Raw genomic sequence first — 22,934 nt, 5'->3', positions numbered from 1 at the left:
TGTTTGAGAATGTGCATTCAATTAAAACCAGATGTTTCAAAGAGGAGGGAGATGTGAGAGAGCAGCAGCAGCAGCAGCAGCCTGTTGGCCTACTTTTTACCAACGAATACTGCGGTTTGAACGTCTCTGCACAGGAGGGTCAGACACAGTTATAGTGAGAAAGAGAGAGAGAGACAGAGAGGGGGCTGAAGAGGAAAGATGGGTGAAGACTAGCGACGAAAAACTAGAGCGTGTTTTTTTTTTTATCTCAAGTCCAGGAAGTCCGAAACCGCTACGTTTGCAGAAACGATGTGTGGATGGATAGAAAAAAAATCACCCGGTTAACCTTTGAACCGCCTTCCTTTGTCTTCATAATAAGTCACAAGACAAACTGTCGTATAATTTCACGAATGACAGTCCTAACGGTGAGCTGGCGGCGCGGGTTAAACTAGTTTTTTTGGGGGGGATAATCTGGTTTCAACGAGTAAACAAATACCACAAGCAGAGGAGAAGACTGCGGTTGGACTGTATAGTTTTGGCCCAGAGGAGCTGAAGATCGGATGGTTTGTGTTATTAAATCTTGCTGGTCGTTTTTCGTTTTTCCTAGAGTTGATAATGAATCCTGGATACTTCACTTTATCGAACAGTTTGCTCATTTCTTGCTTGTCGGTTTACCGCTGACCAAGAGCACTGATTGCTGCGCTGTGTTAATTAGCGCTGTTGATTAGAAGTGTGTGTGTGTGTGTGTGTTTCTTTTAAAGAGCGAGAGGGTGTGTGTGTGAGACTGATCCACTATTTCAGGACAAGACACAAAGTTCTTGTCCTCTTGCCTCTGTTTTTTTTTAACATTGTAACCATGGAGCAGCATGCTGAACAGGAGTTTAAACATTTTTTACACTCTGTTGCTTTCAAATCTAGAGACTTCACGTTCTGAACAAAGCAAGAGGTGCGAAACACACACATCATGTCCTCTGTCTATTTCAGTCCAGGGTCGGATTCAGGTGTAAATGGGTGAGGAAATATATTTTCTCTGTTTGTGTGTGTGTATTTTTTATGTGAATGTTTACTGCAGCATTTAATGATTTACCTGTAATTGCTTTATATGTGCATTTGGTGTTGTTTTGCAGTCTGATTTTGTCGGAGATGTTGATGTGTTTATATCTTCATGTTATCTATCTATCTGTTAGAAACATTGCAAAGATGGAGGATGCCAAAGTGGAGATTGATGATGGAAAAGAAGAGAGTACGGAACCAGACACAATGTACCAGTAAGTTCACACAGCTTGAACTGCAGAGGTCAGATTTGCTTACAACACTTCATTCAGAAGCATAACTTTCTTTCCTCATTTGCAGCAATATCCGGAAGAAGATAACACCTTATGTTATGTCCTTTGCATTTCGGTGAGTGGAGCAATTGATGAATGATGGTTCTGCCCTTGCCTGGTAGTAGTGTTTGATGATGCTGATCTGTCTTTTTTTCTCCAGTATATTTGGAGTGATACTGATCCTCGTGGACTTCATACTGGTGATTGTGGACATTGCCCTGCCAGCCAAGAACAGGGACGTTGGAGATGTGTTAGAGGCCCTGTCCCTCACCATCTCCTTCTTCTTTCTCACTGATGTTCTCCTGCGGGTCTATGTTGAAGGGTGAGTGCCTTTACGATACACAGGCAACACCCTGTCATAATTAAAAAGTCATGCGCTTAAACAGTCTTTTATACACTTTTTGTGCTTGTTGTTTTATACATTGGGGGGGGGGGGGGGTGCACTAGTATCAACACAATCTAAAGAGCTTCTTGGTTAACACCGTGTTGACACTATTTGTATGTGGTTTACTTATGTCTCCAGTTATCATTGTGCTTCTTTGTTAAAGTGAGGAGAAAAGTTTAAAAGAGTGATGCAAACATTCCCAGTATCTTGTGTCAGCAGAAAAAGTGTGAAATTTAGATTAGCTGTTAAACAGGAAGTTATGAAGAGGAAGCTGGACAGGAAATGTATGGCATGTATCAGGCTATAGTCCATGGGAAATGTAATGACTCAGAATACTAGTGAATGGTCACTAAATAAACGCCAACCAGTTGATACTGTCATTTATGTTTCACTCTCTGCTGCAGAAATGTTTTCCATAGTCAGTAAGCTTCAGGCTGACTACTATTAGTTGCATAATCTGGCCAGTTTTCTCAGCAGCATGTTGCTCATTTCATGCTATGATTAACTTCTTTTCTTCTTTTAGGTTCAAAGTGTACTTCAGATCCAAGCTGAACATCGTAGATGCCTGTGTTGTGGTAATCACACTGGTGATCAACATGATCTACGCCTTCACTGACCTGTCAGGAGCCAGCCTCATCCCCAGGTACGTGCTTTCCTCTGCAATCCCTGCTAAAGGTCACCTAATGTTAGTCTAGAGATGGATTTGAATTTAGGAATAAACATTCTTTTCTTTGGGAGCTTTGTTGACCATAAATTAATCAAACCTAAATCAAACTTTATTTGTATGGCACCTTTCATACAGGTTAGTGCAATTCAAAGTGCTTCACAGATGAATGACAAGCCAGTAAGGAGACAGAACAAATGTAGACAGTAAAACAATTTGAGACTACTGCACACGACAAATAAAAATCATGAAAATGTATTAAAATAAAAAAGATTTAAAAGCTATAATATACATGGGCGAAATAATAATGTTAATAATAGTAAATGTGTTGCAACAGTCTAGAAAATAATAATGCTACAGCTGCAGTGGATTTCTTCATCTAGTAATGATGCAGAACCTCAGACTGAACAATCAGTGCACTGAACATCCAAAATATTACATATCATTTTGTGTTCTTAAGACATATTAAGAATTAAGTGATATTTAAAATACTAATCAGTGATGTAATATTGCTTTCAGCCATATCGCCTAAAACTCTAGCGTCATCCTGCAGCACATAGAATGCCATCGACCATATAATATGATAATGATATTGAGTACATAATTCTCAAAAACATTATTTCCTATTTGTTTATTGATTCATGTGTATATATTTTTTTTTCACCAGGGTGGTGACATTCCTGCGTTTCTTGAGAATAATAATCCTGGTGAGAGTTTTCAGACTTGCGGCTCAGAAGAAGGAGCTGGAGAAGGTCACCAGGAGGATGGTAGGGTCATTGTCATGAAGGCATAGAAAACTGTGAATACCTAATGTAGTTGTCTACTAATGTCTACTACTTCCTGATGTTATTTTTCACAGGTTTCTGAGAACAAGCGGCGATATCAGAAGGATGGATTTGACCTTGACCTTACCTATGTCACAGGTAGCTGTAACATACTGTATAACACACTGCACAATGCAAAAAAACACTACATGCACGCTAGAAAGTAGATTGAATGGAGTGCTAAACCCTTAAAGTGGAACACTACAGTATGATTTAATCTTTACCTGCTTCTCTAGACCGTGTCATCGCCATGTCTTTCCCCTCCTCTGGGAAGCAGTCCTTCTACAGGAATCCAATCAAGGTAAGTCTTGACATGAATTGGGCTTACACGCATTAAAATCCATCTCAGTATGCATGAGTCTTCCAACATAACACATTCTCTCTCTGTGCAGGAGGTTGCAAGGTTCCTAGACACTAAACATGAAGGCCACTATAAAGTTTACAACCTGTGCAGTAAGTTGGCACCTCATATCATCACGTACTTCATGTACTTTGTTTCCTTCCTGTAGAAATATCACAAACTATGTCAATATCCTCTCTCGGTTTCCAGGTGAGAAAGGCTACGATCCCCAGTTCTTCCACTACAAGGTTGAACGGGTGTTCATCGATGACCACAATGTTCCTTCCTTGGAGTGAGTAACATTTCCTGTTGCTATATTATACTGAAGTATAGTTATGATAATGATGCATTAGTTTGGCATTATTGACCTGTGAACAGTATCCTTAAAAGTTGTTACCACAGCATGTGACCGCAGAGATTTCTGTAAGGTATTATACAGAATCAGGATAAAGTAATAAGTCATCACTAACTCACAATCACTGGTTGTACAGCATTTTGTCAGCTCATCTCGACGTCTTTATGATTGTGTGTTTAACTGTCTGTCTCAGGGACATGCTGAAATACACAGCAAATGTGAGGGAGTGGATGTCTGCTGATCCCAAAAACATCATTGCTATTCACTGTAAAGGAGGGAAAGGTGATGCCAAACATCTCTACATGATTCATTATCATTTTGTGAATTATTTGAGTTGAACAAAGACACTATTTTTTTGTGTACAGTTGTTGAGAATGTGTAACTTTCACTCTTAGTTTACCCTCCACTGTTGAAACAAAAGTCATATGTAGTTTGATAATGCTGCTGCTCTGTCTCACAGGACGCACAGGTACTATGGTGTGCACCTGGCTTATTGACAGTGACCAATTTGAGAGTGCGCAGGTAAGGCGCTTTAACCCTTAAAGGTGCAGTATGTAGAATTTAGTGGCGTCTAGTGGAACGGACTGTAAAGGGCGTTCAGTTTGTTGCAATCCACAACCTCAATGCTAGATGCCACTAAATCCTACACACTGGTCCTTTAAATACTGTTCTTATTCACAGTATCCCCTCATAATTAGACTCAATACCAAATTTGTGAACCATAAATCTATTTTTATTCTTAAATATCTTATTGGTCATTAATAAATTCGTGATGAATCCTTAATGAAACTTTCAGAGAGCAAAGAGTGTATTCTTTGGGTTTTATATTTGTTTGTTCAGAAAAAAACATTCATAATCACACTAATACGGTCCTATGTTACTTAAAACAGGGAAAAAAAAGTTGAAATATTTCAATTTTTGTATATTCCAGGTCACTTTCGAAAAAATCATTCAATTTCCGACTAAAGGAATGGTGTTTGGGGTGTTTTTACTGCTCTCAAATGTAAAAATAGGTCTAATTTGACTTGAACAGTATGTAAGGGTTAAGTCCTAATTTTCAAGCATCAGTAAAACATTTTTTAAACAAGACTTCCTTACATTAATTTCTTTTTCTACACTAGGACAGTCTGGAGTATTTTGGTGAGAGGAGGACAGACAAGAGTCGGAGCTCCAAATTTCAGGGAGTGGAGACTCCTTCTCAGGTAAGAACAAGCCACTTGAGCCACACTTAGAAAGACCATATTTTAACAGAAGTATTTATTTAGAAATGTTGCCATTTTAGGACTATATTTGAAACCACTTTCTGTAGAATTTGAAATTTTCTTTCCGGTGCCTCCCTGTGGTACAGTAGTATTAAAAAAAGACACTGAAAATAAAAGGGGTGAAAGCAACACATACTGTAGTGTAGACAAGAACAGTTTCCACCACAATGGTTTCCCTTTTTCCTCTAAAGAAAAACTAATTTGAAAAATGCTGAAATCACATAGATTATACACATGGTGGCTTTAACATACGAACGACACAAGTTGGAGTGTTCATTAAGTTACAGTTATTGTGTGTCAATATCTTTATATCTCTGTGTATCCTTCTCTTTAAGAATAAGAACATTATTTCAAGTCAATAGTTACAATTACTATATTTTTTATCACCCAGCAGTATCATAATATACTATATAAACTTTATATAGTATTTATTTGTGTATACTTTATGTATAGTTAGATTATAGAGGGTTTTTTCCCCCTGCATCCTTTGCTATGAACTCTTTATTATATTCAAATTCAGCTTTATTGTCATGTGTATTAAAAATACACTGAAATACTTAAGCTTTGGCTCTAGTATTTCACTGTCTGTTATCTTGACAGTTTCAGATTTAAATAAATTGTCAGTGGAGAAAAATGAATGAGATTTCTTCATAAAACTTGAAATAATGAGTGAGGATGTCTAAGCTCTGTTGTCTGTGTGAACTATAGAGCAGGTACGTGGGCTACTATGAGGTCATGAAGACTAAATTCAACAGACAGCTTCCTCCACCTCAAAGCCTCAGAATCAAGAGCATCCGCATTCACTCTATAGCAGGTAAAACTCAGCAAAACAATACATAAATTCATCCTCTACATATAAATTTGTGCGCATGGTAATGTTTGCTTGTTTTTTTGTTGTTTTTTTTTTGCTCTCATCCAGGTGTGGGTAAAGGTGACGGCAGCGATCTCAAGGTGAAGATAATTGTGAGGAAAGAACTGGTGTTTCAGTGTGTGTGCGCCAAACAGGAGAACTGCACAGTAAGTCTCACAAGTCACACACACTCAGCACATATACTCATCAAGTCACACTGATTCATTTGTTGATTAACACATTTCTGGTGGGATTTTTTTTTTTTTAGGTATTTCCTGATGTAGGCAGTAATGCAGCAGTCATCAGCCTTCAGAATGGGCCTGTGGTTGATGGGGATGTGAAGGTCATGTTTGAATCAAGTGCTGTGAGTTTTTTAAACACCTTTAAACTACATGTGTGAGGAAAACTTGTGTTTAACCTGATTGCAGCTCTCCTGTGATTCAATTTATCCTTTTTGTTTTTACACATCCCCCTTAGGGTCTTCCAAAAGGATATGAAGATGTTCCGTTCTACTTCTGGTTCAATACCTCCTTCATATCCGATAACAAGTATGTTTCTGTTGCTCTGATGCAATTATTTCTGTAACTCTTTTCAACTCAAAATTGTTCATATTCTGCTTTTCAATTAGTGCTAATGATGAACTTATTGGTGTCTCTGCATTCCTACCAAACTCTCCACAGACTGTTTCTACCCAGAGAGGAGCTGGACAACCCACATAAACCCAAGACCTGGGACCTGTACAAGGAGGACTTTGGTGTCTCTATGTTCTTCTCAGAACCTTAATAAAAGCCCTTCAGAAGGATGAGGAGGACGTTCTTCTTATCAAATAAAAAATGTGACATTAAGTGAATGATGGATTGTGGGCAGATATTGGTAGATTGAACACTAACTCAAGAAAAGAATGGAAGCACAATGTTAAAATTTCTAATAGAGGCATTAATTTACTTTTGTTCAAATGTTATGGTCTTGGGTGCAGGGGGGACCACCACTGAGTCAAATCATGCAGACTGCAGTGCTGCTCTGTTGAGTTGTGGCAAAAAAGTCTTTTCCTTTTTTTGTATATTGTAGTAACAATGCCAGTAATGACTTTAAAAGTTCCCATTGAGCCAGCTCAGGCATAACAAAGTTTTGGTCAGGACAGATATGGTTTACTTTGACCATGGATGATCAAGGTTTTGTATTTTTAAAGAACTAGAACTTTTGTTTATAAAAATGTAAAAAGGGATTTTTTTTTATCAGCACTTAATAACAGTGTAGATTTAGCTTTTCATATGTGAACAAATCCCAAATCAACCAAGAAGAAAAGTAGACAGGCATTAATCCTCTTTGGATAACGTGAATAGTCTAATTTAAAAAAAAGATTGCTTTGTAAACCTTGTTTACAAAGAACAACATAACTTGAGTTGATAAAGAGGATACATTGTGTTAAAAGTCACTTTCATAACAAGTAATCTCTTTCAATGAATCAGTTGAGTCCTTTTGGTGTCCTAAAATAAAATGAAAAAAACCTGAAAAACAAATGCACCTGATGAAATTATTACACAGGAAGGTTGGGCTGACACTAATGACACAACTCCATATTTGAAGTGTTTTAACTTTTCCTCAGTGCTATTGTGAAGTCATCCCCTCTGAAGTACTCAAGTCAATTTGAAACTCTTAATGTACCATGTCTAACTACTGCGATGTCTGTATTGCATGTGTCATTAGTGAATGGAACAAAAATGAGGCAATGGTGAGGCAAAAGGTAGAAACCACAGTTTAACAGAACACAGGATGCCATGTGAGAAAGAAACTATTTGCTCAGTGCTCATGTGAGTACAAGTTCAACTCCAGCTTGAGTTTTAGAGGTACCATGCATCAGTTGTAACCATTTTTGTAAGTTCTTTGAGAAAGGGGTCACTTTGACATTGACACTAAAAGGGATCATTGGTCATCTGTTAATGTGAATTTTGATATTTACCAGAGAAACCTCTGCAGAGACTAGACCATGGATAAACCATATGAAAAGCAGTTAAAAGTACACATCACTTTTACTTTTGTTTTGAGAAATGTCACCAATATGTTGCCACAAAATAAATTACTTCTTAAAATTTGTATGAAATATTTTTCCCGCACAGTGAACACAAAAACAAGGACATAAGTATCAGATTTCATCTTTTATTCACAATTCATACAATCTCTTCAAATTATTGCTTATTTTACAAGCTGCATTACTTGTCACGCTCTTTGAACAACACAAATAACATAGACCAAGATCTGAAAACCTTTCCATGCTTGTCACACTTCGGGTCTATCAAGACTGTTCTCGATTCAACCTACAAGTGAACTACCCAACAAAGAATTAAAGTGCAGACGGAAGTAAACCTCAAAGGGAAATGCTGTTCTTTTAGGTTTGAAAGACTGAGGCAGCTCCGCATTAAAATTAGATACTTGACAAACTGACCTAACTGACCATAACTGTGCTATTTAAAATTGTCTTGCATGCTGCATAACAACTCAGCTAAGCTCAAACCTGAGAAATGATAGCTGAGATCCATTACTCCAGAATCAAAGCCTTTGACCTTTGATGAAAACTGGGATTTAATGGAGGTCCATTCTCTGTAGTAGCACAGCATGTAGCCAGCTTTTATAATTGCAGAATTGTGTAAGGATAGAGAGGTTTACAATTTTACATTTTTTCCAATACAAGGCACACAGTACAGTAGAACTGCCTGCAGACTGCACTATCTGCTGCCCAGATTACTGACTTTGAACAAACTATCAAATATCCCTGCCATTATTTGCATTTCAAGTAAACAGAACACATTTCAGAAACATTTCTAGCAGTTGGCATTGCAAAACAGCAGTTAACAAACCCAAGGCTGTTGCCAAATACAATCAGTCAATACAAGGCATATCTGAGAATTATTTAAACTCTGTCAGATGTATGAAATTCACATAAACTGTCATGGTAATTGCTGTCAAATTACTTTACTTTGTAATCAAACAAATACAACAATCCTACATGACTAACTAGCAACAAGAAACAAAAAAGAACTCTTAGGCTCAATTTCATTTGGTCATACTGCTTTCCCAACCCAACCAACCATTCAGTCCAGACTTCCTCAACTCAACAAAGGGTTGTTCTAGCAGCCCGGGCCAAGTTTCCCCCAAAACCATTGAGGAGGTCACACTGCTCTAGCTCATCATATCGCCCACTTCGCAGAAAGCAGAGCACTGTGGTTTTGCAGGTCTCCTTGCAGGGCTCTGAGACATGTCCTTTATGTCTGAAGTACCAGAACTTCTGGAAGAGCCGGTCGTCGCTGATAAAGGTCCGCATCAGCCCGTCCCAGTCAGAAGGGAATAGACTGGAAAGACCATAGGCTTCAGTGGCACGGTACAGCAATGTCCATTTGGGGTTCGGGTCAGGGTTACCTGGCCTTCCTGTACTGTGGTTTACCTCTGTGAGGTTGAGGATGTAGGTTTCATGTTCAAGCACCAGCCGAGAGCTGCCTTTGTAATTCCCATCAACATAGTAGACACGGTAACCTGGAAAAAGGATAGATGTTATAGTTTTTTAAAATTTTCACCTCCAGGCAATACTGTCCTTCTCCCTTAGGATCAGGACTGATGGCCAAGGTAGCTCCTGTCCTCACCTGGGTTGAGATTAACAAAGGTGGTGACACTGGGAGCGATGAATGCTACTCCCAATGGGCGGGTCATGGTTGCCTCATCATAGAACATTTGGAACTCATCCAGATGTGTATGGCCAAAAAACTGCCCTGTAATTGTACTTTCATATCTGAAAAAATAAATAAATAAATAAATAAATAAAAACAAATAAATGTAAAACAAGAAAGAAAGAACAACTTTACAACTTGTCTCGTCTCGTCTCATCTCTCTTCTAATTGGTAGGTTGCAAAAAAAAAAAAAAAACAACAAAAAAAACACCTTGCATATTCATTAAGTAAAGCAGATGCACAAAAGCAAACAGGAGACATCCGATCCAGCCATAAAGGGGAAGTGAAACAAGTGTTGCTGCCAATAAGACAACCAAAGGTCATCTGCAGATATCAGCAGTACCTGACTACTGGTAATCTGGACTGATACCAATTACTAGCATTTAACTTAAAGTAGATGGCAGCAATAGATATGTGACATTTATACAACTACAATAGATATGTGAAATTTATACATTTACTGTGGGAAAATGCATGTTCCACATTACCTCCAATGGTCTGCAATTACCACAAATATTCACACTGCATACAATAACCACAATATAACCACAGCAGAGTTTAGAGAACTTCATGTCCTTCCAAAAAAGTGACACCAAATGATGAAGTGCTACTGCAATTGTCTTCACTTCACTGTAACAGCTGCTGACTTTCTAAATCTTAACATAAATCATCAGTGTACCTGTTGACAATGTGATAGTAGTTCCAGCTCCAGCTGTCAAGACATAGGCCGGGTGGAATGTGACCAATAATATGTACCTAAAAGAGGAAATAACACCACGTAGAGGAAGACTATTACACGAATAGACATTTTTTAAAAAAAAAAAAAAAAGAAAAAATCAGCAATCTCATACTCAGTACCAGTGACTAAAAGGAGGTCAAATAAGATTAAGTCATTATCCACCTGTAGCATGAAGCACATGACTGAGGTAGGACAACATGAACCTTACCCTCATAAAAACCACACTGAGTGTGAATCAACTTTTCAATTTAAGAAACCAAACTGCCGTCTCTTTTCAATTACTGATGTTGAACCCTCTCACATGCTGCTCTGTTCATGTCATCTTTTGTCTGTGCTGCTGTGCTCACCTTCTCTCCCTTGTCCTCACTGGCCTGGAGAATATGGACTAGCCACTGTAGCTGGTTAGCAGGATCAGTAGAGTTCACCATCAGCCAAAAGTTTTCTCGAGCACAAAAGTTCATGTTGAGTGAGACAACCCTCAGACCAGGCTGAATCTCCACTGTGTAAAATCCTCCATATCTGAAATTACACACAGAGACACAGTAAAAGTACTTAATAATTGGAAAGGAAATTTCCTGATAACCGACTCAGAACCAGCTCCAGGGGGCCCCCCACCAAAATTCCAAACTCTCCATCCAGGGAACAATAATCCGTTTACAAACAGTAGAATGTGAACTACAATGAAAGTGAAACTGCATGAACTAGCGTCATAGATACAGTTCCTACTTTCATGACGTTCACTTTTATGTAGCAACAGCAAACATGTCTATCTGTAATGGCTCTTGACCTGCACAAAATAGGTCAACATGCAATACAATAAAATACATTTTACAATTTAGATTAAAGATATAATACAAAAAGGTAAATTTGATCAACCTCAGAGTCTTCAAAGCCTGCTCTGGCAACCATGGTGCCCACTCCTCTGCCATGCTGTCATAGAGCCAGGCGGAGGATCTGTTGCCATGAATAAAAGGCGGTGGGAAGCTGTTCACTGGCGTACTCTCGTGGTTCCCTACAGCAGGGTAAACGGTCACATTAGGTCCCAGGTGTCTAGACAGAAGATCAGAAGAGAGAAAAAAAAGAGTCAACAGCCATTTGAAACGATTCCAAGTTACACATGACAAACATCTGACTGAGTTCAAAGGCCTTTAGAGCAACTGCATTATCTTGAAATTCCAACACCAGCACTAAAACATTGAAAATATTAGCTGCAGGTTCCAGGTCTGACATTTCAATGCTATCTTTCAGTTGTTTTATTAAAAACTGTCCATGTGGTAAAGGTGATACTGGTAAAGTTATCTGCAGTAATAGCTAGAAAACACACCCAATGTGTTATGAGTAAAATTATGTTTATCTAATGCTATAAAACTTAAAGTGAATTCTAAAAAGGAGGATTACTTGTGGATGAGCCTGGAGATGACTGTAAGCTCAGACAGCTGTTGTTTCCTGGTCTGTGACCAAACATTGTGCGCTGGTATGTCTCCGGTCCAGTAGACCCAATCCCAGGGTCCGGCTTTGGCAACATTTTCCAGGAGGTTCTCCACCGTCCGTAACGGCAGGTCACACTTACTGTAGGTTCCCCAATACCCAGCCTCCCTCCGCCGCCAGCTGGGAGAGCCAGAGTCTTTACGGCAACACAGAGGGTCTTTACAGTCTGCTGAGCTGCCAGTTTCATACTCCTGTCAGTGGGGAGAGTAATATTTAATGGTTGGCTGACCTAAATGACCTGATCATTTTCTGGGTAGTCATTTCCCAATTTCCTAGGAAATTTGCAACATTTCTTCAAAAGGAAAAATGAGTCATTTCAAGCTTTTTCAGGAGATATGAATTCACTTAAATGTTTACAGTCCACTTCCTATTTCTGAAAACTTTTCTGAAACTCTGAGGTCCTATAAAAAAAAAAAAAAAAAATCTAGCATGGTATCCCATCCATAAAAAGAGGGATAGTATCAAACTGTGTACGAGCACCAGCTACGGAGTGGTTATTTCACTAAAACATTTCTTTAGATAATTTCCCCAAATGACACACACTCACCTGGTCCCAGTGGATATCAGTTAGAAATAGGACCCTGCTCTGTGGAGAACCAGGTTTGGGAGGAGAGGGTGGTGTAACAGGGGGCTTAGGAACTTTAGGCAAGGTGATGTTCCACGATGCGTAGATATCAAATTTGCCACAGGAAGGGCCCACCAGTATGGCACATGCTTCAGTAGGCCACAGCAAAGACTGCTGCAGGGCCCGGATGAAGTCATCCCTGAACAACTCCGTGATTTCACGACACACCTGCTCATCAGCCAAATGGAGACGGATGCATGCTTCGCCTACTGCTCGTGCCACTCGCTCTTCATTTGCGTCACTCTAGAGGAGAAGTGACAAAAAGGCAGAACATGATCAGAGAGGAGGTTTGAAAGTTACACTTCAGTGACTGATGTCAAAACCTCTAACTTCCTGAGATGCAGTCAAGCTGAAATTGGTCTGAATCATTTGAAAATTCCAATTTACCAGACCACATTATGAAACTTGGCATTATACATAAGTCACACTTGAAATGGGTGCAGCCTGTAAGTGTCATACTTGCACTATGAATTTAAACAATAAAAATGAATGAGGCATGTTTTTTAAGGCCACATCTTTAACTATCGGGCAACAGGAGCACTTGAGGTCAACAAAGAAACCATATGATGTGTTTATAGCTGATTTGGCACAAAAACATGCCTTACACATGGCGTGACACAAGGAGATATAAAAAGACATTTTCAAGTGGCAGAACAAGAACTAGGCATTAGTGTGCAGAATCACATCTCAATATAATATAATATAATACAATCCAACAGCACCAAAAATACAGCCTCCAGAGTGACCGTAAAGTTGAATCAACAACTCTCTGAACAGCTGCAACAACAGTTGAACAATATATCCTTTCATGAATGCAGAATTTATTGCAGGGCTGTTGTATTAACTAGCATTCATTTCAACTAGGTGTATGTAATAAACCGGCAAATGAGTCTAGAACAAAGTATACGATCAGAATGATTTTGGTGACGGTAAGTGTAATGGTTACTGGGCTTTTAGTTTGCTCACTTCTGATATTTTTGTTCTGCTTGTGAACAGTTAAAGACTTCCCACTTCTTGGTTAGTCAAACTACTATTTCGATGCTGTATGTTATTTACTTTCTCTATAATTACATGAGATTCAAGGTAATATACAATCTAGATATGTAGATAATGCACATTTAGGTAATTCTCTTAAGAGAGACATTTAAAAACAATTACCAAAAGGGCGATATCAAGGATGGTGAAGACGGTTTTGCACAGGGGGCAGGTGACATTTTTCCAGTTAAATCCGGTCCTTGTGGGGCTAATTTCCTCCAGGAACACCAGCTTGGGTTTCCCTGAGGTCTGTACTGGATGACAGGACCCAAACAGGGGCAACAATAACAGCAGAGCACAGGCTGTCAGCCCGAAAGAGGGCAGCAGCGCGGGGAGCCTCATTGCTCTGACAGCTGGTGACCTCCGAGAGCTGTTTGTCTGCAGCCTCTACGTCTGCGAACATGCACAAAACCAGAAAAACGAGGTGCGTAAAGGAAGGAAGAAAGGTTAGACTCGGCGGTTAACATAACACTTGAGAATACATGACTCATTCACACATGCAGACACAAAACGTACATGCGAAAGTCTGCTAACAAACTAGCTAGCTCGCCACTCTTTTGCAACCTTACCACCACCCAAAAAAAAAGTGCCGAGAGGAAGTTCGTCGTCTTCTTACCAGGTGAGGACAGGCAGCTCAGCAAGAGGCTCAAAGTCCCGGTTCCACTTTCACACAGCGTAACGAAACAAGCTGGCACAAGCACTTCTACTGGTGTGCCCGTCAGTCAGCTGAGCTCTGCTTGTTATGATGGGAGTCTCGCTGCTCCTACTTGTGAAAGGCACAGAAAGTCAGCTGACTTATCACGTGCCCCCCCCCCCCCCCCCCAGTAGTAGAGCTTGCGCCTGATTGATCACTTATTGAATGCACGTTTAAACTTATTAACCTCATTTTGACCTGTATATTTGTATTTAAAAAAATCTTTTCTGTATTTCTTTTTTCAATCCGTACTTTCAGTGGGAACTGCCCCCTAATGTTGACCCAGAAAGTCTATAACTAGTCCAAAAACAATTTATCAAGCCATAAATTCAATTCCCTGCACAACCCCAAGTTGCCCCTCATATATAAGATAACCCATAGAGTGTCTTATATTTATTATGTATTTATAAGTTTAAAAAATTCAATCAAATAAGTAATTTGCCGTAATACAGAGCTGAGTCTTACCCAACATCAAAATATGAATTAATCCTAACAGAAACCTGCAACATCATTTGTGAAATGAACTTGAAGGTTCATTATTGATTGTGAAAACAGTATGACAAAAAACAAAAAAAAAACCCCAAATCTTAGCACAAAGTGCACTTACCGGAGAATTTCCAGTGCTTTCAGCCCCACCTTGTGGCCTTTATCAGATGACAGTTTGCTAAATTGACAACAACTGAATTTCCAGCTGAACCATCTCCATAGCAAACTCCCGCTGATAAAGGCCATGAGATGAAAGCTTCGAAAAACTCGCAGCAAACGTTGTACTAAAACTTATGCATGAAGCATCCCACAAAAGGGAAGACAATGTGTCCAAATGAAAGAATGAAGGATTTGTCATAAATATAAAACATTTATTGCATTGGCATTTGTTTGTGTGTATAAAAGCATTGTCTCTATACACATTTCTTTGGTTCTGTTTCTGAGCAGTTGTGTCTGACTCATTACTGAATATAATCCACACTGGATTAAAAAGTTTGCCAATATTTCAGTGAACACGTTTTAGCAATAATAAAAGAGCAAAATACTGCAATTAGGCTAAAGAACATTTATACCTCAAATTTAAATTATACAAGAAAAGCAATATAATACTTGTTTGTTGTTTGAACTGGGTGGCTTAAGTGGTCTCTGACATTATTTACAGTGGCTTAGCAGATACATGTCTGAAGTGAAGATAAAGAGTGGTTTGAGGATAAAAACATAGTAACAGGAGTGGAACAAATGGCTGCAGTGGAGGCATTCACTTGTCTTGCATCTTCTCCAGGATGGGAACAATCATGTCAAACTTGGGTCTCTTGGCCGGGTCTTCGTTCATGCAGAGCCTCATCAGCTTACAGATATGAGGTGAAATCCCCGGGGGAATGGTTGGCCGGAGACCCTCGAGAGACACCTGAGGAATGGGAAGGGGGTGGGAAGTGGGATACAAAGCTGATGTAAATATCCTTAAGACAAGACAAGTGTTTGTGTATTTGGCTTAGCATTTCCGAGGGATAAGTAGATGTAAATGCGGGTGTGAACATGCAGTACAAGCCTGTGGGTAGATAAATAATGCGCCCACTTACCTTCATGCCTATCTCCATATGTGAGAGGTCAGCAAAGGGGACCTCTCTGGTAACCAGCTCCCACAGTAACACAGCAAAGCTCCACATATCAGCAGATCTCCTGTTGATGTCCTCAGGCCTCTTCTGCAGGGCTGAAAAACAAGAGGCACAAGTAAAAGCATAATAACCGGATTATTCAAGGGATTTGTTTTTATTCTGTTGGCAAAACACACCAGATGAACAGCATAATTACCTCTGAAGATTGGGACTAAATTATACAGTACAGTGTGTTCCATACTGAATGAGTCATGAATTTTAAGGAGGCATTATGGGAGCAGGAAGTAGGCGGGACGGAAAAAAAAAAGAAAAAAGGAATAAATACCTTCAGGGGCCATCCATGCTGGAGAGTACATACGACCAGGACATTGGAAGGAGAACTTTGCATCTGCCATGCTTATTCTGGCTGTCATGTCCTCATCAATCTGCCAATTAATCACATCAGCTTGTTACTCATTCAATATCAGGATGGTCAATGAGCTCGCACTGCAATTCCTTGATTGTGTGTGAGCGTAGTGGCAGTGATAGACTAGAATCTTTTATTTTATTATTGCTTACAGGCCAGTGGTCTTGATACACTTTCGATTACACAGACAGCAGAACAGCGTCTTACCATGATGTGCTTGCTGTTGAGGTAAAGTCGTGAAACCATTGGTTCCAAGGTGTGGAGGAAAGCCATGCCACTGGCAATGTCCAACGCAAACTTTACTGCTTGGCTTTGGTCCACCACCAGAGCTGAGGGGGACAGCAGAGAAAAATAAAAAGTAAGGTTGGGTGAACATGAATGTGAGATGAGATGTCTTCCAACTACAGTGGAAATCATCAGCCATACTGCTTTTGGGCCCATTGGGCACATTTGAGCCATTTTATATTGTTCATACAAATACTCTAATTACTTACTAGTGCCCTGGTGGAGTATGTTGAATAGGGATCCGTATGGCATGTAGTGGGTAATGATGATGGGGTGAGGGGATGGAGGTGACTGACAGGCTCCAAGAACAGGCAGGATGTTTGGATGAGAAAAGATCCTACAAAGATTATGACAGGAAGAGATAGAAAATGCATGAAAGTGTAATTTTACAAATGTTATCAGTAAGTGAGCTATGTGTTTATCAGATGATATTAATTAAAAAAATCCGAGGTTGGGAGGAAAACCTATAAAAAACATGAAAAAGCACAATTTAATATAAAACATGTCCTACAAGCTCGTTTTCTGTCTGAAAAACCCCTTTGAGGATCAATGGAATAACACAGCACATTCGTATCATCTGTGGCCCTTTAAAGTTAAAGCTGAGCAGTAGTTTTACTCTTTCATGATGTGAAAAGCAAAACGTCAGATTTTATGTTGCATGAGAGTTTTTCGTCATACTCACCCTAAGAACTTTCACTTTGGCTTCAATTCTTAAAAGGATGCAAGAACCAAGGCCAACATGAAAGCACAGTGCCAAGCTGCTTCCTGGTGGGGGGTCATTCTTTGACTTGGCCTGCTCAAAAGCTTTCTCTCAATATTTTCCTATTAAGGTTTTGTTTTTGTCAATTTTTTTCTTGTTACTCATAAGGGTCTGAGGTTTCATATTGGTAAGTTTCAAAAGCTTGTTACAGTTACATCTGTCTAATGCTGTTTACTTTATGTTGTTGTTGTGTTTTGCTTGCTTGTATTATATACTGTTAATTTTATTCTGTAGTTTGGATTTGATGTGATGTACTGTGATAGAAAGAGGTTTGTGGAATTTTTTTGTTTGTTTTTTTTATTTCTGCACCGGATCCTGACTTCAATGTATTAGTCTCAGTTTATGCAAACAAGCAGACAGACAGCATGTGAGCCCATAATGCCCATAAATGAACCCTGATATCATGTATATAACTATGTTGTGTGCAGACAGCATGAGAAATGCTGTTTAGGTTCCGACCAAAACCATCAGTATTATTTTTTTCATGTTTAGAATGCTGATGTGTAAATTACCGTAGTTTGGGATGCTCCTCATTGAAGTCTCTGCTCTTCCTGGTGGTCCAGTCTCTCACCTGTAACACCTTCACTACGATCTCATCCCCCTGCCACCGACCTTGCCATAACTGCAGACAGAGCACATAGTTGAATTATCAACAGCAGAGCTGAAAAAAATTGAAGAGGACTGAGAGACGCAACTGACCTCTCCTGACTGGTTTTCGTTGATCTTTGCCAGGAGTGAAAGTTGCTTATAATCAATTCCAGCCTGCTTGTTGAGTGTACCGTTACCTGAAAGAGCAAAAACACAAATAATCAAACACAAATCCTGATTTGATGTGAAGATTTGCTCCTTTTTATGAAGTGAGGGTTACTCACGAGGTCGTGTTCGCATGGTGCCTTTCCAGAAAGTTTCCTTGTAGGGCACTTTGGTCAGGCTCTGACCCATTTTCTCTGCCTTTTCTAAAAAAATGGTGAAAATACATGAGGTGGTACTACTTTTTATTCTGACAACATGATTTTCTTGTACACAAAATAACTTTTTAGTGTGTTAAAATGCCCATGAATGACCTCTGACCTTGAAGCAGCTGACTTAGGTGAGGCTTGGCCTTGTCCAGAGGTGTCTGTCCATACCTGTTACATATACACACCTGGGCACCACTGGCCACCAAGTCCTAAAGAAAAGGGGACACACGATGTTATGCACAGATGAGATTTTAAGCATAGGTTATGAATTAAAAGCTAAGACACTGGGGGCAAAAAAAACCAACAACAATGTAGTATCCATTTATCCCCAGAAGAGGGTCTTTTTCAGCTAACATATCATGTTTAAGGAAGTGGACTGTCTGTGGGTGTATGGTACCGTACCTCAGCCACTGCGTCTTGGCCCCAGAAGCAGGCGTAGTGGAGTGGTGTGTTTCCATGTTCGTTGACTGTATTGGGGTCTGCTTTGCACTGAATCAGCTGGCATTCACAGGTCATACAGTTAAGATTATATAAAAACAAAGCAGACTCTGTCCCAAATTTTTCATGCCAAGTCCCGTTATGACCATACTACATCTGAGTGTGGGTACTGTACCTTAGCCACGATGTCTCTGTGTCCGTGACTGGCTGCGAGATGTAACGGAGTATCATCTCCACGGTTCATCACGTTAATGCGAGCACCTCTCATGATGAGCATGTCAACAACACCACTCCTCCCTTCCCTGCATGCCCAGTGGAGGGGGCTGAAGCCATGGTCATCACTGAAACACAAGACGAACCTTTACCAACAAGCTCATCGATTTTAACGCGCTCATAAACCTATTTTATAAAGCTTAGAAGTCTCGTAGGAGTGTCTTCTTGGATGACAACATTTGCAGGTGAAGACATACTTGGTGCTGGTGGGCTCATTTAACAACTCTGAGCATATATCAGCTGACAAAATACTATCTGTGTGGTTCTCTCTCCGAAACACGTACACACAGGTTTTCACAACCGCTGTCTACCAATCTTTATTTAGACTTAAGCACATGCTTCCCTGCCTGCAGCCTATACCCATCTGCAACTGACCTAGTGATAAATATGTCTGTGCAAGCCGGAATGCCAGTTAACATATAAACACGCAAACACAAACAGCGGACATAGCACTGTTGCGGTGTACAAGGAGCCAAACTATCACCTGCGTGTGACTGGCCCCTTCACCCGAGTGAGTCCTTTCATTAGCTGACCCTGAGGGCAGCAGCTGAGGCTTTCTCGCAACTCCCTGCAAAGCCACAAACTCTACACTCTATTTAGCAATAAACCTCGAGAGGGCTTTTGTATAGGCTGTAGGAAATAGCTGCAGTACTAGCTCACACCAAAGTGAAGTAGCAGTTAGTCACATTCTCTGTCAATTCTGATCCTGCGCTGTGCACAGACAGTTCATAGTCTGACCAAGCCTGTGTGCTATAAAAAGTAACTGAGGGGAAAAAAAGCAACTCAGGAATGACAGAGCGGAAAATACAGAGTGGAATCCTCAGCTACACATTCTCTTTCTGTCTGTCTGTCTGTCTGTCTGTCTCTCTTTTTCCCCGCTTCCTCCTGTGTCGCTCGTGCAAGTACGCACACAGCTCCTAGAGGAGATCTGAAATGGCATTTAATGTTTATCCCAGTGGACTCGCTCTCTCGCTCTTTTGTTTTGCATCCAAACAAAAGAGGAAGCACTTAAGTTCCAACTAATATATTCCCATAAACAGTTTGTGACATATTATTGGACATTTCCAGTAAGGAAAAAAGGGCAGGTCCACATGTATGAGCCTCTTTAGAGTAATAGCCATAGCAGGCCACCAGCATAATGACTGGTCTCTCAGATGTTTATGTGGGACTTGCAGTGAGCTGCCGGAGAAGCTCTGTCAGCGAGGGCCTGGCCCTGTATGGAGTTGAACAGAGGAAATGGCCTTGGCTGTTGCGTGGTTGGCCAGCAGCTCAGCAGCCCTCAAAGTCAGCGTCAACAAACTGCACATATATGGCCTGGCCCAAGAATGAGATAACCAAGGTCTTTAGCAGTGAGGTCTTCTAGCTTCTCTCCAGCAGGGAAATTATGTAAACAGACAGAAGTGCTGGGTATAGATTAATCTCATAGGGCTGCAACTCTCAATAACCGTTATCAGTTCGTCTGTTGATTAAATTTTAATCGTTTGTTTTTTTTCTAATATATAAAGTGGCACAAGTTGTGAAAAAGCCTGTCACTTGTTCCCAGAGAGCAAGATGACAACTTCAAAGTGATTGATTTGTCTGACCAACAGTCTATAATCCCGTAATATTCCACTTAAATGGATGATCTGATTATCAAAATTTGTATTCATTATTCATTCGTTTTCTGTCAATCCATGAATAAGTCTAGCGTCGGATGAGTTTTAAGTCACACTCTGTTGTTTAAATCATTTACGTCATCGCACAATCTCCCTAAATCACCCACTGCTTCCACACACACACACACACACACAGTTTTTGGGGATGACATCATAAGGAGAGAAGCCCAAGAAGAAAAGTGGAAAAAAAAAAAAAAAGAAAGTAGAAGTAGGACTGGAATTAAGAAAGCTGGGTGATGTTCAGCAGTATGTGGAGTTGCAGAGAGTGCACAATATGGAAAGTATTTGACCAACTCTGATGAGGATCAGTTTGTATGCACACACATACGCGCGCACACACACACACACACACACACACGCGCGCGCGCGCGCGCGCGCGCACACAGAGGCACAACCATACCAAATGTGGTTATTTTGCTATAACTCCAATCATTTTACTCTGATTGCTGAATCCGATTGCTGCACAGACTTTACCCACTACAGCTACGCTTTCAGTTCTACTGCTGTCATCTTCAAAGACTGAATGACGTATGATGTGCAGATGTATCTGCTTACCCCAAGTTGAGGTCATTCTCTGTGTTGTCCAACCACAGACGAACAGCCACAGAGTTCCCTTCCCGACACTGTGTGAAGATGTCATCCATGGTTATACTGTAGGTTGACTCCCTTGAGTGTTTGCTCTTTCAATCCCTTTTAAGATCAGGAACATGTAGCCTGCAAAATACAAAAGCAAACCGTTTTTCCTCTAAAACAAATGAAATAAATATATAATAAGTTTGTACAAATTATACAGTCATTGTACATCATCCAGGGGACTAGTAGGTAAACAGACTGTACTTCGAGCATAGGTTCAGTTGCATTACGTTTAAATCCATCCTGTGAAATTAATGTGTGGTTTAAAAAAAAGTTTTGTGTTGTTTCATCATATATATACAGACGACACATCTGATTGTTAAATGCAACATTTACACTATATGTTGTACAAATAAACATAAACATTGTAGCTGATCGAGGCCAGCTAAATGCAGTAATGAAGTCTACTTCAATAGCCTAGTTCCCACATTTCCTCCTCGCTCTGTCTTCCTCCGTAGACTCGGACGGGCTGGCCTGTATTGGATCACTTTGAAATCTATTGTTAAAAAAGTCAAAGTGAAGTAGGACGTTCACAGCAAAACTTCACAATCGGGTTGGGAACGAACTATTTAACATACAAATAAAGGTTCTCAAAGGTCTTACCAGGTGCGAAACGATCGATTTCTTGTCAGTTTCTTTTTTTTTTTTCCTGAAAGTCGGCCGTCTTCTCAAATTTTAAAAGCAGAGAATGGTCGGGCTGTGTCTGTCCACGCCCCGCTCCTCAGGGTTGATGAAGGCTACTGCTGGTGGGAAGTTGGGAGCTCCGCTACTGGCGGTTCTGTCCCGGGACACTGACACAGCAGCAGCGCCGCCTGCTGGATGTAATGCATCGATGCTGCATCCAGCGGCATAATAACTACACACGGCGCCGAAAATACCGAGGTCAGGTGAGGGGGCAAAGGCATATACCGGGTAACATACCCGAATGTTTTTAGACAGAGAGGGGGGTTATGATTCAAGAGGAAAGTTTAGTTAAAAAAAACCAAACAAATATTGTGTTCTTACCACTCTGAAGAGGATGTGTAGCCTATTTCAATGTGCGGGGTAAATGTATGGGATGGTTTGGATACAGAACTCGAGTCCAAATATCCATCAATTCAAGAAGATGTACAAAAAATTGTTTTTTAAGATGTATAGTTATATCTGATTGACACAGGTGGTTGGATATTTGGGTTGTACATACTAGCATTGGGGTTGTTTGTGAGTTGTATATATGATAAATATTGCGTTAATTGTTTGAGTTATGGAGACCATATAAGTGTATACTTCCTCCTACTCCTTTTCCCAAATGTAATATTTATTTATGTAGTTTATTTTGAGAATTTGTTTGTTGAGAGTTTGCTGTATGTTTACTATTCATTTCATTTGTTCTTGTTTTGTTTTCTTATTTGTTACATGGTTGAAATAAGCACACAAGCAAAAACAAAAACAAAACAGTATTATCTTTTTGATTAATTAACTCATTCATTCATCTTTGCCTGCCATGACTGAGGTTGCATTCATGTCATGCTTCAAACATAATGTGAGATGATCGTCAAAAGGCAAATTTTCCTAACTGAATGACATTTACAGTGTTTCAAATGCATGCAGATGAAAAACTAATGAAGATAATGTAGTGGAGGAAAAATCCAAAGGTGTTT

At 40.0% G+C, this 22,934-nt stretch overlaps 3 protein-coding genes across 8 annotated transcripts; 1 reads left to right on the top strand and 2 right to left on the bottom strand.

Moving 5' to 3' along the window:
* The first annotated feature begins 80 nt into the window (after positions 1–80).
* Positions 81–7,805, top strand: tpte (transmembrane phosphatase with tensin homology). Of its 5 annotated transcripts, none has more exons than XM_042431142.1 (19): positions 81–404; positions 898–990; positions 1,167–1,247; positions 1,333–1,380; positions 1,465–1,626; positions 2,213–2,332; positions 3,021–3,120; positions 3,213–3,276; positions 3,414–3,478; positions 3,570–3,630; positions 3,728–3,809; positions 4,066–4,154; positions 4,333–4,394; positions 4,994–5,074; positions 5,843–5,948; positions 6,054–6,151; positions 6,253–6,348; positions 6,462–6,532; positions 6,665–7,805. In XM_042431142.1, exons 2-19 carry the CDS (start codon positions 944–946, stop codon positions 6,765–6,767), a joined length of 1,536 nt encoding a protein of 511 aa, XP_042287076.1. In that variant the 5' UTR covers positions 81–404; positions 898–943; the 3' UTR covers positions 6,768–7,805. The 5 variants fall into 5 exon arrangements, with proteins under 5 accessions (XP_042287076.1, XP_042287077.1, XP_042287074.1 ...); XM_042431143.1 differs by lacking the exon at positions 81–404 and adding an exon at positions 411–542 and having other exon boundaries at positions 898–925; XM_042431140.1 differs by lacking the exon at positions 81–404 and adding an exon at positions 411–542.
* A 322-nt stretch (positions 7,806–8,127) lies between these two features.
* On the bottom strand, positions 8,128–14,365 carry smpd1 (sphingomyelin phosphodiesterase 1). The gene is made up of 9 exons (XM_042431137.1): positions 14,207–14,365; positions 13,714–13,983; positions 12,478–12,798; positions 11,841–12,121; positions 11,319–11,492; positions 10,790–10,961; positions 10,383–10,459; positions 9,620–9,765; positions 8,128–9,512 (listed from the first exon to the last, which is right to left on the bottom strand). Exons 2-9 carry the CDS (start codon positions 13,930–13,932, stop codon positions 9,094–9,096), a joined length of 1,809 nt encoding a protein of 602 aa, XP_042287071.1. The 5' UTR covers positions 13,933–13,983; positions 14,207–14,365; the 3' UTR covers positions 8,128–9,093.
* Positions 14,366–15,120: 755 nt separating this feature from the next.
* On the bottom strand, positions 15,121–22,053 carry ilk (integrin-linked kinase). Of its 2 annotated transcripts, none has more exons than XM_042431383.1 (13): positions 21,898–22,053; positions 21,217–21,375; positions 18,909–19,074; positions 18,698–18,793; positions 18,408–18,504; positions 18,209–18,292; positions 18,036–18,121; positions 17,849–17,958; positions 16,786–16,913; positions 16,499–16,620; positions 16,211–16,310; positions 15,850–15,980; positions 15,121–15,677 (listed from the first exon to the last, which is right to left on the bottom strand). In XM_042431383.1, exons 2-13 carry the CDS (start codon positions 21,303–21,305, stop codon positions 15,528–15,530), a joined length of 1,359 nt encoding a protein of 452 aa, XP_042287317.1. In that variant the 5' UTR covers positions 21,306–21,375; positions 21,898–22,053; the 3' UTR covers positions 15,121–15,527. The 2 variants fall into 2 exon arrangements, with proteins under 2 accessions (XP_042287317.1, XP_042287318.1); XM_042431384.1 differs by lacking the exon at positions 21,898–22,053 and adding an exon at positions 21,723–21,792.
* Positions 22,054–22,934: the final 881 nt, after the last annotated feature.

The sequence above is a fragment of the Thunnus maccoyii genome, chromosome 13 (genome assembly GCF_910596095.1).
Source record: "Thunnus maccoyii chromosome 13, fThuMac1.1, whole genome shotgun sequence".
Lineage (NCBI taxonomy): Eukaryota > Metazoa > Chordata > Actinopteri > Scombriformes > Scombridae > Thunnus > Thunnus maccoyii.
The sequence above is the reverse complement of the archived record's forward strand: the minus strand, read 5'-3'. Positions and strand labels throughout refer to the sequence as shown.

Excerpts from the sequence above, each read along its gene's own strand:
- tpte (XM_042431139.1), top strand. The coding sequence starts at position 846 with ATGCTGAACAGGAGTTTAAACATTTTTTACACTCTGTTGCTTTCAAAT. Across the intron at positions 3,121-3,212 it reads AGAAGGTCACCAGGAGGATG|GTTTCTGAGAACAAGCGGCG; the intron begins GTAGGGTCATTG and ends TATTTTTCACAG. Across the intron at positions 4,155-4,332 it reads TCACTGTAAAGGAGGGAAAG|GACGCACAGGTACTATGGTG; the intron begins GTGATGCCAAAC and ends TCTGTCTCACAG.
- smpd1 (XM_042431137.1), bottom strand. The coding sequence starts at position 13,932 with ATGAGGCTCCCCGCGCTGCTGCCCTCTTTCGGGCTGACAGCCTGTGCT. Across the intron at positions 10,962-11,318 it reads CAGGCTTTGAAGACTCTGAG|ATATGGAGGATTTTACACAG; the intron begins GTTGATCAAATT and ends GTGTAATTTCAG. Across the intron at positions 10,460-10,789 it reads GTGAGGACAAGGGAGAGAAG|GTACATATTATTGGTCACAT; the intron begins GTGAGCACAGCA and ends TTCCTCTTTTAG.
- ilk (XM_042431383.1), bottom strand. The coding sequence starts at position 21,305 with ATGGATGACATCTTCACACAGTGTCGGGAAGGGAACTCTGTGGCTGTT. Across the intron at positions 19,075-21,216 it reads GAGAATGACCTCAACTTGGG|TGATGACCATGGCTTCAGCC; the intron begins GTAAGCAGATAC and ends CTTGTGTTTCAG. Across the intron at positions 17,959-18,035 it reads ACGAAAACCAGTCAGGAGAG|TTATGGCAAGGTCGGTGGCA; the intron begins GTCAGTTGCGTC and ends CTCTGTCTGCAG.